Source organism: Copadichromis virginalis, linkage group LG4, assembly GCF_057382275.1.
Source record: "Copadichromis virginalis isolate Kocher_CV1m ecotype Utaka linkage group LG4, C_Virginalis_male_GT1.1, whole genome shotgun sequence".
In the NCBI taxonomy this organism is placed as follows: Eukaryota; Metazoa; Chordata; class Actinopteri; order Cichliformes; family Cichlidae; genus Copadichromis; species Copadichromis virginalis.
The window spans coordinates 6385411-6399527 of record NC_140621.1 but is presented as its reverse complement, the minus strand read 5'-3'; the positions used below and the strand labels follow the sequence as shown (position 1 = coordinate 6399527).

Below are 14117 nucleotides of genomic sequence, written 5' to 3'. Positions count from 1 at the left end.
AGTTGGCGCTGGTGCTTCTTTGCTGTTTCATTCAGCAGAGCACCTATTCCTCCATATCTAAGCGTTCAGCAGCATTTCCCTTGCCATTAATTGGAGCCTGTGCAGAATGGACACTATACTGATTACTACTATCTTTTAAATATATCTCTTCAACACAATACATTGATGTTTTGGACAAAGCCATTGTTTTTTGTCAGTCTCTTAGTTAAGTTTAGAAATGTTTTTGGGGAGGACGTTAAAATACCTTATTGGAGACAAAGGATCAGTTGAGAGGCAAGTCCCACTGTAAGATCAATAAGAAGTCTGTTGAACTCTGAATCAGGCAAAGCTATAGTAGCGGGTAGAATTAAAATACGGAGTTATAAATGAACATAAAAGGCCACAAAAGAAAAGATCATGAGTCCTTGGGAACTTTTATTCTCACAGAAAACATTTGATTCACATATTATGATGTTACTTTTCACAATACAAACAGCAAAACAAGAATCTCCTCCAGTCTGATGGACAGTCGAAGGACACCAAAGCTCACACGCACACACACAGACACAGTTCCACCTTCTGTGATTTCATATACATATATATTTTATTTTAATAATAAATTATGTACAGTTTTGTTGGAGTGACAGAGATGTGAAACAACAACAGGAGAAACAGAGGGAGGTTGTGATCCATCAGAGATGCTCTTTTGTTGGGTTTAGAGTACAGGGAAGAAGAGGCACATGTCGGCCCCTCCAGGTGCATTCTGGGATGTACCCAGAGGGAATGTCCGATGAGGAGGGAGGAGAATCACCACATGTAAGAGTCATCATATCTGTTGAAAGACAGAGAGAGGAAATAATGTGCCAATGAGAGAAGAGTGTAAATTCTTTAAGTTCATGTGACATCTTCAGTTTTTACATTTGAGGATCTTTACCTTGATCTCTGGTCTCTGTTGTTATCGCCACCAAACAGCAGCTCTGCGACCACGTCCTCCTGAGCTGAACGCTTTCCATACCTGAGAGTGAAGAAGACATTTTTTTTTTTATTGTAAATTGCAATTGTGATCATTTTCATGAAGTTAAAGCTCAGTCTTTATGCTTTAATGTTGGCATTATTTTGGAAAAATAGATATTCATGACAGTTTGCCTCTGTAAATGTTTCTGTTGTTTAATAATCATTGTTAGTGGAAAGGTTCACCATTCTCCCCCTCGACTCAGACCACCACAGTGCATTTTCTGTTCTCAAAACGACTGCTGATCCAAACACTTCCTAATGCTGCTGTTTCACTCTCCTTTACAAAAACAGATTTGCTTTTATTGTAAATCAGTCACACAAAGTGCAGCTCATTGGTATAGAGTCAAAATAGAAGCAGCAAGGATCCCTTATACACTGACCTTTAATCCTTCTATAAGACTGGATCCTAAATTACCCATGATACAACCATGAATGCCACATTGGTGGTTGCTACAGAGGTCGCTATATAATACATAATAATCCACGTTTTTTAACAGATTTTCAAGAATTTAGTTACAAATATGAAAACACACGCCCCTCAAAGCTTGATATGAAATGAGATCTGCAGATAAGGTGCTTAGTCTTTTCTCCTGCCTTTTGTAGCACACGATTGCATTCAGGTGGAATGATTCTACAGCATACATCTTTCATGACTGCACACATCCTCTATATTATTGTAGGGATTATTTATCTGACACAAGATAAAATTTAATCTCTAGAGCCACAGGAAAAAATATACAGCTGTTCGTACAGGCTGAAAATCACTGAGTTGGCTGTGGCTCAGGTGGTTGAGCAGATCAATTACTGACTGGAAGGTTGGTGGTTTGATCCTTGGCTTCCCCAGTCTGCATGCCAATTATCCTCGGGCAAGATACTAACCCCAAGTTGCCCTCTGATGCGTTCATCGGAGTGTGAATGTGTGTGAATGTCGGTTAGTTTGCTCTTGAGTTTAGAAGTGCTTGTATGAGTGGGTGTGAATGAGGTTGTTGTATATAGTCCTTTGAGTACTCTGGGAGAGTAGAAAAGTGCTATATAAGAATCAGTCCATTTACTCATGACTTAGAAACCATAATAAGTTTAACCTCATTTGGCTACCGATGAAACACGCACGTCTTTTGTTGAGATATACACTGTATATCTGTATATACACTAATACATTGTGCCGCACTGTGGTTTTAGTCCCCTTGCCACTGGTTTATAAAATCAAGCCTGTAGCCATGCAGTTTGCCTTTACAAACAACTAATAAGTCATTCTGCTGTTACTGTGATAGGATGTCACCATTGTCAGTTCATGAAATTTCTTCCCTCCTAGCTATTCCACAGTCAACTGTAAGTGGTATCATTGCAAAGTGTATGCATTTAGAAATCACAGCACCCATAAGTTAGATTGGAGCTGTCAAATCCTGAGGCGCATAATGTGTAAAAGTACACTAAAGTACCAACAATCATCTGACGTAAACATTAGCAGAATATGAGCACTGGGAACTTCATAGCACGAGTTTTCATGACCATGCCGCTCCTCTAACTGTTATATGGTATATTTAATATTGTAGGTGGTCCAAAGGTCTTAAGTCACCCCACATTTCTATATATGTGGTCATGAATAAGAGTTCTCCAGGCTTTCTGAAATATTTCTGAAGTTTTCCTTTGGCCATTGACTGCTTTTCATTCATTTATGTGTAAGTGAATGTTTACAGAGGAGTTTTTTTGTTTCTTTCTTTCATGTCTTGTGAAGACAACCAACACTGACCCATCAATGATTCAAGGATGATTCAAGTCACACAATTCAAGGGTTGGATTAGTTTTATCAAAACAGTTTGAATAGTATCTTTAGGTACTTTGTTACTAGCATTCTGTTGCATAAACATATATGTTTCCATTTCTTTAGTTGGATCTATGAATAATGCCAAAGATAACATTGTTTCACCAATAGCTGCTCCAAAAAAAGTGATTCCGAAAGAAAGAGTTATTAACGGAAAACTGGATATAATGTGCCCCACGTGCTTAAAAGTCTTTGGAAACTGGATAAGTGAAGAAAATAACAAAGCAGTGACAGGCCAAAAAATATACAGACAGCTAAACATGAAAGTGTGCTTTCATGATCTTAAGAAATAGAAAAACATCCAATGAAGACCTGTGAGATGCATGATCCATCTACTGTTTGCTGAAGCATTAGAAATGGTCTCAATGAAACGGTGGCTGTCAGGAAACCATGCTTAAGGAAGGGAAATGGGGACAAAGGTAGCCCAAATTATCAACCAGTGCCAGTAGGTCTTCTAGAGTGATAAACCAAATTTGAAAGTTCTGTATGAGTATGCACAGAAGAGCTCACGAGAGGTAAAACTGTGAATGTCTACAGCAATCTGTGTTATAGAATAAAGTACAATGCATTCTCATGTATGTATGTACATATTTTAATAAAACGCTGCACCTATTTTCCATTTGTGTAGAAAAATACTTTTTAAAAATGAGAAGTCAAGACTTTTGCACATCTCCACGACACTGTCTTTATGACAACACAGTTTCAATTGTCTGTCTCTAAATTTTCTCTTCCACTGCGGTTTTGAAAGTTCTCTTTGTGATTTTCTGCACCGCTTAGAGTTTAGAGTTCATTCTTGATCAACCTTACAATTTCCTGTTTTATTTTGAAAGTTATTTCCTTTTTTTCCTCACCCTTGTTAGTGTTTGATTCAGTTTGCCTGGGGTTTGTTATCCTGTTCCCTGGTGTGTGTTAAGTGTCTGTTCCCTAAGACTTTGTTAGGTTGTTTGTATGTTGTTTGCTTTTGTTGGTACTATATTTGTTTTTTTGAGATGTGCTTGTCATGCCGTCACTTTGGACACTTTGTGTTAATCAGGTTTTTTTTTTGGTTTTTTTCTTATTGTTGGCAGGTTTCTGTCTGTGATTGTGTCCTTCCTTTCGAAATCATCAGCAGTGTGCAGCATCCTGATTCAAACCAGTGACCACATTTATTCCTCTCACAACAAACACATGACTTTTGGGCTTTGGTTCTGGTGCATCACACTTGTCCGTCAGTCTGTCACCTGTCTTCTCTTACCTCTACCTTTCCAAGCTGTTCCCTTTTGTTTGCTGCTAATGCTTTAATGTCACAGTCAGATTCAAATTCAAGAGTGTGTGTTTGTTTTAATGTGTGTACGAGGCTGTCATTTCCAAGTCTGGCTGGGTTTTTATCATTCCCTTGATGGGAAACCAGGGTTCCAAAAGAGCTTGCAAATGTAAAATCACAGAGCCGTTTAACTGAAAATTTACTTGGTAATGTGTGTGTGTGTGTGTTTATGTGTGCGAAACAATCATCTCAGGTCCCGCAGAGCGGCCTGCAGTTCTTCTGTTTTCCCATCAAACATCTGTTCCACCTCCCCTATGACCTCAGCACCCAATCTTATGCTCCGTTACTTCCTCAGTGTGTGCTTCCCTGCAGGTAAGCAATCAAGAAGCGCACATGTACTGTTTCAGCTGTCACACAGCTGGCAACATATCAGGATATAAAATGTTTTCACCGCTGGTTGATACCTCAATCTTCCTACCAATCTACCAATATTTTTTTCTTTAGCCTTAATGTGTCCTTTTGTGTCTTCTTCTCCCCAGTGGTGAAAGAAATGCTCGGATTTCTTACTTAAGGAAATGTAATAATATTATACTTTCAACATTTTCTGTTAGTGCTGCACTGAAATGATCAAGCAGGTTCACAGGCTCACGCCTGCAATTCCTACAATTGTGGGACCTTAATTTAAATCTAAAGCTCAATCTAAGGATTGAGTGTTCTTTTGAATTAATTTTTAATTGATTAGTTGTATGGATATTTGTAAAAAAGAAAAAAAAGACAAAAGTCACCAGAATTAAAATCCATCCTCTTTAACATCTTCACAGTCCTTCATGTGTTAAAACAGCTTTCTGTGAAATGTTTGAGCCAGTTGGGGATGAACGTGTCTTTGTTAGTTTTGGTATTTTTGATGTATTTGTGTATAATTTTCCATATAATTTGGAGTAGTAAGAAATGTTACTTACACTGAAAAGCGTGGCTACATGTGATGGTAACTGATAAATGCAATATTTAAATATTAACATTGTCACAATATAGCACATATGATATAATAACTATGCAAATTTTACTTTTGTTTTCTTTTGTTCATTTGTGGTTACACCTCATAGATCTATCAGTTGTATCTAGTGTGTCTAAACCTAACAAACACTCACACCCACTGTGAAAACCATAATGTGCACCTCTCTAGTGAAATGCAAAAACTTTCTATAGCACTGGATGTATTTAAATACCAATGGCCTATTTGACTTTCATGAATGAGAACAGATAGCTCCCGAGTGTGACTGTTTCCAATGATGAAACACCCTCTGACAATTCCATACTGGTGATCTTTATACCTGAGAGCAGCAGGCTTTAGCTTGGGCCCTGCTAACTGAATTTGGGCTTCTTTCTTGGGTCGGTCTGCGCCGATTTTATTGCTCTGGTCCCGCTCATTTCGAGGCCTGGAGGTTTCGGAGAGTGGACAGTAATCTAATCTATAATCTCATTGTGTGAAGTGTTGGGGAGGAAGAGGGTGTACATCACACATTGACAGAGCTCCAGGCTTATGTATGAACCAGCTTGCTTTAATGACTCAAGGAAGATAAAATGAAGTCTGGACTAAAGTAAGATCGGCAGGAAAGAAGCAAGAAAAGGCTCAAGTTCCCCACTAACACATTTAGCTTAACACCTACAGTTGGCTCAGGGTCATTAATTTTGAGGGGATTTTTCAAGGGCTGTTTATGAGTGATTTAACTCACATACTTTCTTCATGCCCAGCTTCATGTGGATCATCCACAACAGTAAAAACAATACTTAAAGACTTGGGAAAGGTTATTAGTGTGGGACCATTAAATATTCATATTGGTGCCCTGCCTTGCAGGATTTTTTGGTGGAAGAAAACTGAACAAAAAAATTAATTCAAGCTTTTTTGTTTTTTCGTTCCACATTTTCAAATATGGCACACGTCATTTCATTGGTGATGAAGCAGATTGTGCTGTATCTTTTTTTCTTGTTTTTTACCTTGTTAAATTTACCTTGATATCCTTATTGAAATTTAATGCAGGAGATGAAAATGGTTTCTTTATTTGTTTGGAAATCACCATTTTCCTTCAAGTTCAGTCATTTTCTCATGGTACCAAATCTAAATGTCATTTGAGCACCACATTCATTTCAAGGCTGTCCTGAACAGCGGTGCCTGTTGGGCACACACTCGTGTATGTGTGTGTGGTCATACCTCTGCCTGGTGATCAGATTGATGTAGTGTCTCAGGGCAGTGTAGTATTTGGCCAGCTCTTCAGGAGGAGCATCCTCTCCTGGGTTCTCGGGTTTGGGGGGGTAGGCATCAGCCAGTGTTCCCAGACAGACCAGCACACACAGCACTAAGGCCACCAGCACTGTCCAAGGTTTCAGTATCACAACCATCTGTAACAAGGCACATAAATGCTATGGAAATCTAACCACTGTTGAAGTCTAATTTCCCATTGATTCATAATGAAAAATAACAAAAAAGAAGGAAATAATAAATAAATCCTAAATGAAATCTTACAAATAAATAAATACATTAAAAAAGATGCTTTGAGTCTAATAAAGGCTATTGCCCTTTCCTGTCTAATGACAAAACCTTCGACCCGTACCATACCTCTCCTGAGGGGTGCAAATGTCATCTGTTTTCATCTGTAATATCTGCTCAGGCTGATGAGTAAACGGAGGTGTGTAAAGCGGTTAAACAAGTCAATATATACCTTTAATGTTTTTTAGGGCTTTGGGCTGTGATTGATTTTTTGTCAGCTCTTCCCTGAAAGTTGTTGTCTTTTGAAAGAAGATGAAGAAAATGGATTTGTCTCTAGAGGAGGAAACTGATTTCACGCATCTTCACGGAGGCTGTGGGTTTAATGGAGTTTACAGAAAGGTTTAATTTGCATTAATAATAATAATAACTAGCATGCTGTGTGAGGAACTGGATTTCCACTGAAGTGTATCAGCTTTATGACGATTATTTCATTATCACATCATACCATTACCAAATCTGCTCCTGCTGTTACAATTATTAATTAGAATCCTGGATTAAAGCCTTTCAACAAAGAGAGAAATCTTGCTGTAACTTCTTGTTGATAACTAAACAAGTATTTTTTTTACAACAACAAACTATAAATCTGTGTATGTCTGGATTAACAGTCAGATAAAGTAACTGCATGTTCATTTTCCCCAGAAGTCACTGGTTTGCTCCATACCAGGTCTGCACAGATTTAAAAACTGCAAACTCGTAAATTTGCACAACTAACATAAAGCATAAAAAAAAATCCCTCTGTCCTCTGTCTGACTGTGGAGTCTGCGGTGGAAATGTCCAGAGGCTGTTGAAAATGGCAGTAAGGAGCTTAATTATCACTTGCATTAGTTTGGCCATTTCACTGTTTAATTTGTTTCACAATTAATTGAATTTTAAAAAAGAGATCTAAATTGAATTTCTTTTTTTTTTTCCATTCAGACTTACAGAAAACCATGAAACTAACAGACGCTCACATCTGACAAGCTGCACCAGCTGCTTCAGGATTTACCTTCTGGGTGTTTTGGTCTATATGCTGTGCCACATTTAGCAGCGGATCGCACACCCACACTATTTAATCAGGCCAGAACTAGCAGTCTACAATCTAATTGTCTTTTAAAACTCTGTATGTAAATCTTGTCTAACCAACAACTTAAAAACAAAAAAGAACCGCAATATTTTGTGAAATCCTTAAAATAAAATATTATTGTAGCATTTCATTTATTTGTTTGTTTATTTATTTATTTATTTATTTGCGTTTTGCGACTTTTTTCGCATTTTCCATTTGCAGCAGTAAATCTCCACCAAGACTCTTGGTAGAATAACTGTATTATGTGAATGTGGCCTTCACCTACCATGAGTACTATGTTGCTGGAGTGTGAACCTCTCCAGCACGTTTCCTATTCTCCGCGCATGTGTGGGAGCAGATGAAAGTGTGCCAGAAACCTCTGCTCTCTACCCCCACTCGCACCCTGCAGCCCGGCTATTTATTTATTTGCTTATTTGCTGTATTTTCCAGTCCTTTTCTAAATAATTGCATGGGGTGAATTATAGATTAAAGTCGGAGTTGCTTCAATAAATAAATAAGAAAAACGTATATCCTCCTTTTATGTATTTATTCATTTGAAAAATATAAAATATTATTTAAAAAAAATAGCAACTGAGGCCACTAGATTTTGTTCTAAGTCCTTTTCCTTCCTTCAGCAGGTCTTATAAAGCTGATCTTCAGAATTTAGAGCAGATCTGATCAAGTTCAGCAACAGTGACCTTTGCGCACATTTCTGCTGTAATCGGTTATATTGAAGTTCTGCTTTAAAAAAAAATACTTTTTAGACGAAACAGATGTGGATCCTGAGGCAAATCGATGGCATGTGTTGTGTGGTAAAACTAGGCTGAGCTGTCCGTGGTACTGAACGCGCTCCAGATGTCACCTCAGCCAAGCTACTGGACACCAATTAACGCTTAAAGGCAAGCGAGCAGAAGAAACCTTTTATTTTAAGTACGTTTTGCTCAGCAAAGTTGCGATTATTTTGATTTATTTATTTACCGGTATATAAACAAATCAACAAATCCCTATTGGAGTCAAAGAAAGTTAAAGCACGGGTTGTGTGAGAAGTGTGGAGACTTACTTTGAGAAGACTTTGGAGGTTACAGGTAGACGTGGCAGCCACAGGTGGTCTCTCGCAGCAGCAGAGGGTTTACTCTCTCTCCTCCTCGGTGTCTTGTTTTCACTCTGCAGGTCGCTGTACCTTGCTTCCAAACTCCGACAGAGGTTATTTATACAGTTTAGCAGCAGCGGAGAAGGGAGGGGTTACACCGCGTGAGTGTGTGAGGGAGACGGGTGGGAGTAGAGGCCGAATGAGTCAGATAGCGATGGTGATGATGATGATGAGACATTACTAAGGAGTCGGTCACGCAGTCAGTCTTGTGTTTCTGATGACATTTTGGGCCATGACACTCAAAAGCTGCATCAGTGCAAAAAGAAAAAAAAAAGAATGTTTAGTGAGTTTCCATCTGTTTACTCAAAGCTCTGCATAACCCAGACTGGGCTTATCTGGCCACCAGAAGTCCTGGCTCAACTATCCAGTAAAGCAACCTGTTACATTCGATATGTATCTCACGAGAAATCAGTCAAATATGATCCAACATGTCCAAATGGAAACCAGTAGTTGTCCAAACAAAGTGATTCGTTCTTGCTGGCTGAGGTTTCCGTGTATTCGGGGCAGCAGTGAATCAACTCTGGGTTATGGAATACATATTCCCAGTCAAACTGAAATCTTTGTGTTTTGGCTGATCTGTGGAGATTAACCACGTGCACACCACTGTGTCTGAAGTTTAGCTAAAAACGTTTATTGTGTTTCGTTGCACGTCAGTCTGCTCGGAATGCTTTCACTCTGTGACTCAAACTGTTGCGATTTCTGCCACCAGGCGGAGCCACGTGAGCAACTGTGAGGCTGACGGACAGACAGACGGACAAAAAGTCATTTCACCGTAAAGTAGTTGTGCCAGCGTCAATAAAGAAGCGTGATGACGCAGGTTCCCAGTAGTCCAAAGCTGTGACGTATGAGCACCTGAACGATATGGCTTTACTTGTCATGCATACCCACAGCCCTCTCCCCCATCGCCTTCACTCCCCTGTGAATTTTTCCCGTTTTATTGATGAAATCCGTGTTTTGCTGCAGGCCTGAGTTGCTGCTTTGTTTTCTTTTCCTGGTTGAAGACCTGCTTCATCTTTACATCTGACATGTTTGCATGTAGTTCATTAAACAGTTGGTCATTGTCTCCTCACTGGTTAATCCATCACTTCTGTACTTTTTTAACATTTGAATTCATTTATTTGAGACCGTTGCAATAACTACGCACTCAAAAAACAGATTCAGGTCCTCCTTTCAAAGAACACATGCAAATTATGTTAGTTGTTCACAAATGCAATTAAAAAATACCAAATTAATTTGATTTTCTTTGTGCAAACCTAAAATTATTCAAAACCAGCAGAGGCTGATTCTGAACACAAAATGAATGAGTTTGTTGGGGCACTGGGGGTAGGAGGAGTACATTTTTGCACTTAAGTATTTGTAAACTCAAAGAAATCAATTCAAGCCCCTCTTTAAGCTTAAACATTATTTTTAATCTCATTCAACGCAAATGTAGCACTCCAGCGTTACTGCAATTATTATTCGTGTGGTGAACCTAAATTATTTTCTCTCAAAGCAGTCTTTGTCACAAGAACACAAAGTTACTGAGTTACACAACGGTCCGCCTTCTTTGAAAATTTTGCGCTCTTTCAGGATCACCTAAATGAATCCAGCTGCTCTTGGCCTCTCTGTACTTTTTGGATAAAACTACACCTTCAGGTAAGGTAACATATTATTTTTCCATATATCCAATTGTGTATTTCTTTATCAGCTAAATCTATAATGCTATTTATCATAGAAGCTTGTAACAGTTGTTTTTTGAACTTTTGGTGGTGCTACCATTCTCTTCTCTGCTTGAATACTATTTTTTTTTTGACAATATAGCCAGGTCTTTTCAAAAGTGCCTTGTTTTAGAGGAGAAATTGTGTAGCTGCCAACTTTTAAGTCGGAGCGTGTGCTAGCTTATTAGCAGCTAGCCATTGTGCTCAATGAAAGATGATGTCCTATAGCTAACTTCTTTCTTACTGTTTTCTTTTTATAATCTAAAAATATGGTATTCTGTGTTTATTATTATATAATGCCATTTTCTAGTAGAAAGTATCGTTTTGAGGTGTCTTTAAAAGCACTACATAGTTTACTGAGGGTGCTACCAAAAGCGAACCATGTGGCCGGAAGAGTAACTGCAGGCAGCACAATGCGCACTCCCATGACGTTCAAACCTATTTATTATTATAAAAGATTTCGGCTACGTCCACACTTACACAGGTATTTTTGAAAACGGAGATTTTCCGTTTTCGTTTTAAAACATAATCCCGTCCACAGGTAAACGCAAAAATGAAGGAAAACGCTGCTAGGAACATGCCAAAGCAACAGGTGGCGATATATTCCTAAACTCAGCTAAAAACAGTTTAGGTCTTGACAAACTTCACTGATGGTTCAAATGTTTAGCAACTTTCAGTGTGTTGATTCAGCAGTCTGTATTTAAACTTCTAGTTTATTATATTTATGTATGTTTTATTTCCAGGTGAATGCAGAGTTCCTGCAGATCACTACAAAACCCCTGCAGGCGAAGTTCTTGGCTCAGCTGGACAATTTAACAGACAAGCTGATGCAAAATTTTCAGGGGAGCAAAGGAGCAAAGGGCCAAAAGATCAAGGATATCATGGCGATCAGTAGTTTGGTCGGTACTAATGATAAACCCATCAATTAAATGCAATCAATCAATTCCATTTTTTTCACCATTTTTTTTCCACCCTTGCATTAGTATGATGACATCGACATAAAGAGGGAGCATACTCTTAAAAGCCTGGTGATCTACTTTAATGAAGATCCAGACCTACTGTTCAAGGAGTATCTGGTACGCTTATCACACCTTCTTTTCTAGATTCAATTTGAGTTAGGTTCATCGCACACAAAATCCTCATATATTCAAAAGAGACAATATAATTGTGAAATAGTATTATTCTTAATAGTCATTGTTGAAACTTGCACTGGAGAGCACTTTTTAAGGGGATAGTTTCAGCAAAAATTCAATTGTTCATTCTTTTGGTGCTGCCATGTAGGTATCTACTGCCTCTATAAACACAGTAAATGTGGACAAAACATTCATCCATTTTCTGTCAGTGTTTCAATTCAGTTTATTTATATAGCGGTATATCACAACAACAGTCATCTCAAGGCACTTCAGAAAGTAAACACTCCAATGGAGTTCAGTTTATTATGCCAATTAGTAAAAAGTCTTCATTATAAGGAACACAGCAGATTGCATCAAGACACTAACTAGTGTCACTGCCATTACAGCAATCTCCTGGTTTCAGGAATAATGTGCATAAAACAAGCTGTTTCAAAAGGTTCCCAATTGTGATGAAATAAGGGAAATTGACCCAGCCCACACACACACACACACTGATAGACACTGGAGGAGCTCCTGCTCTATATCAAGCCCCTCCCAAAGGGAGGTACATAATACCTGAACCCAAACTATTGATAGGAAACAGATTGACGGGTTTTATTTATGTTTGGAGTGTTTATAGAGGCGGTAGAGACCTATGTTTCAGCACAAAAGGATACAAAAGCTGAGTTTTGCATAATATGTCCCCTTCCAAGTGACAGAGCCCTTAAACCTGAAACAACCTGTTTTTCAGACCTCCTCCACTGAGGATGAACGGTTGAGGTCCACTGCAGCAACTGTCACTGTATTTACACCATCAGAAGACAAGGGATTCAGGAGCCAGAGGATGTTGGAGTTGTCATTGAAGGTACTACAGTTATGAACAACCTCGGTAGTGTCATCATGGCATTCATCGTCCTCTTTGGACTGATTTATGCACTTGATCTGAGCTATCCAAATGACCACAAGTACGCTTTTGAGTTCTGTCAGAAGATTTTGATGAATCTGGATGGACAAAGGCTCAGTACAAAGATGCAGCAAATGAAAATGAAGATGTTTGCTTAGGCAAACAAGACCCAGCACAAAAGTTGATTTTGGCCTTTTTATATCTTTTGTTCAAACTGTGACCTTTTTTTCTTTCTTTTTTTTGGCCAAATGGAAGTTGTCTATTTTTGTCTGCTGTTATGTTGTGAGTGATGTGACCTTTAATCTGTACTACTATAGATGGATGAAAAGACTGGGGATTTAGCTCAGAAAAAGTTTCATGGTTGTAACCACCATTTTCTTTTTGATTGCTTTTGGGATTTGCAAAGGTAATAGAAAAATGTTGACAAGTTTTGTGTCTTCCAGTGTTTTAAAGTTGGTCTTCCCGTTCTTATAAGCTTGTAAATGTTTACATGTAATTGGTTTTGGAGAAGTAAAGTTGAAAGATTTTTTTTTTATTAAAATACCTCCCCCTTGGTAACAGAAAAATGTTCGTCATGAAAACACACACACACACACACACACACACACACACACACACACACACACACACACACACACATATATATACACATATATATACATACATATATATATATATATATATATATATATATATATATATATATATATATATATATATATATATGTGTGTATGTGTGTGTGTGTGTATTTATGTATATGTGTGTGTATTTATGTATTGTTGGGTTGTTTCAAATCTTCAGTGACTGCCATACTATGGTGTGAATTGAAATGTTTAGTAGGTTATCATTGTGAATTTGCAAGTGTCACTATAAATATATACAATGATTCTGAAGTGAAATCTGATTTTACAGATTCCAGTTTGTTTTCAGTATTGCCTAGTAGTACAGAGGTGTGTGCTATTCAGATTTGACATTCATTACAAATGTACATCAGCACTTTTTTGTGAGCACTTTGATTTTTGTTAAGGTTGATTTGACCATGTGACATGTATGTTTATTTACAAAATATTCTGTTTCTGCTTTTAATTCAAGTGAATAAACCTGAGTTGTAAAAACAAATTCATTTTGTCATTATTTTAATAATTAAATTAGTTTTCTGGTAATGAAAATTATGATTTAGTTGAACTCAAAATAATGATTTCAATGCAATGAAAATCTAGCTCAAGTGAATGACATTGTATTGAGTTGGACCAACCAAAACCTTTCACATCATTTTAATGTACTTTTTTTCATTTTAGCAGTATTTACGAAATTGTGTTCTACTGACTCAATTTAATTGAATTGTCATGATGTATGTAGATTAGGTTGGACCAAAATAGATGTATTACGTGGAAAACCTGCCATCAGTCCAATTGAGTTCATCCAATGACTTATTTTTTTGAGTGCGGAGAGGCAAAAACAAAAAGAAATATTCAAACATGGAATAAGCTGCACAGCCAGTAGTGAGGTTAGGCCTTCACAAGTGGAGTTTGAAGATTTCGATTAGAAAGAAATTCTCTGTAGCAGGTTTTAGTAGAACGCTAGAGGCATTTTATTTCTGTGTAAAAC

General features: G+C 37.8%; 1 protein-coding gene and 1 long non-coding RNA gene across 2 annotated transcripts; one reads left to right on the top strand and one right to left on the bottom strand.

The window, feature by feature from the left end:
* Positions 1–394: 394 nt before the first annotated feature.
* On the bottom strand, positions 395–8816 carry pyya (peptide YYa). Its single transcript, XM_085453273.1, has 4 exons — positions 8706–8816; positions 6268–6455; positions 914–994; positions 395–811 (listed from the first exon to the last, which is right to left on the bottom strand). Exons 2-4 carry the CDS (start codon positions 6453–6455, stop codon positions 787–789), a joined length of 294 nt encoding a protein of 97 aa, XP_085309399.1. The 5' UTR covers positions 8706–8816; the 3' UTR covers positions 395–786.
* Positions 8817–10057: 1241 nt separating this feature from the next.
* LOC146710695 (uncharacterized) lies at positions 10058–13137 on the top strand. Its single transcript, XR_014919987.1, has 4 exons — positions 10058–10430; positions 11236–11391; positions 11476–11568; positions 12356–13137. It is a non-coding gene; the product is annotated as an uncharacterized LOC146710695 (long non-coding RNA).
* The last annotated feature ends 980 nt before the right edge of the window (positions 13138–14117 follow it).

Coding starts and splice junctions, on each gene's coding strand:
- pyya (XM_085453273.1), bottom strand. CDS start 6,455: ATGGTTGTGATACTGAAACCTTGGACAGTGCTGGTGGCCTTAGTGCTG. Junction 995..6,267: donor AATCTGATCACCAGGCAGAG/GTATGACCACAC, acceptor CTTCACTCTCAG/GTATGGAAAGCGTTCAGCTC. Junction 812..913: donor AACAGAGACCAGAGATCAAG/GTAAAGATCCTC, acceptor GTCTTTCAACAG/ATATGATGACTCTTACATGT.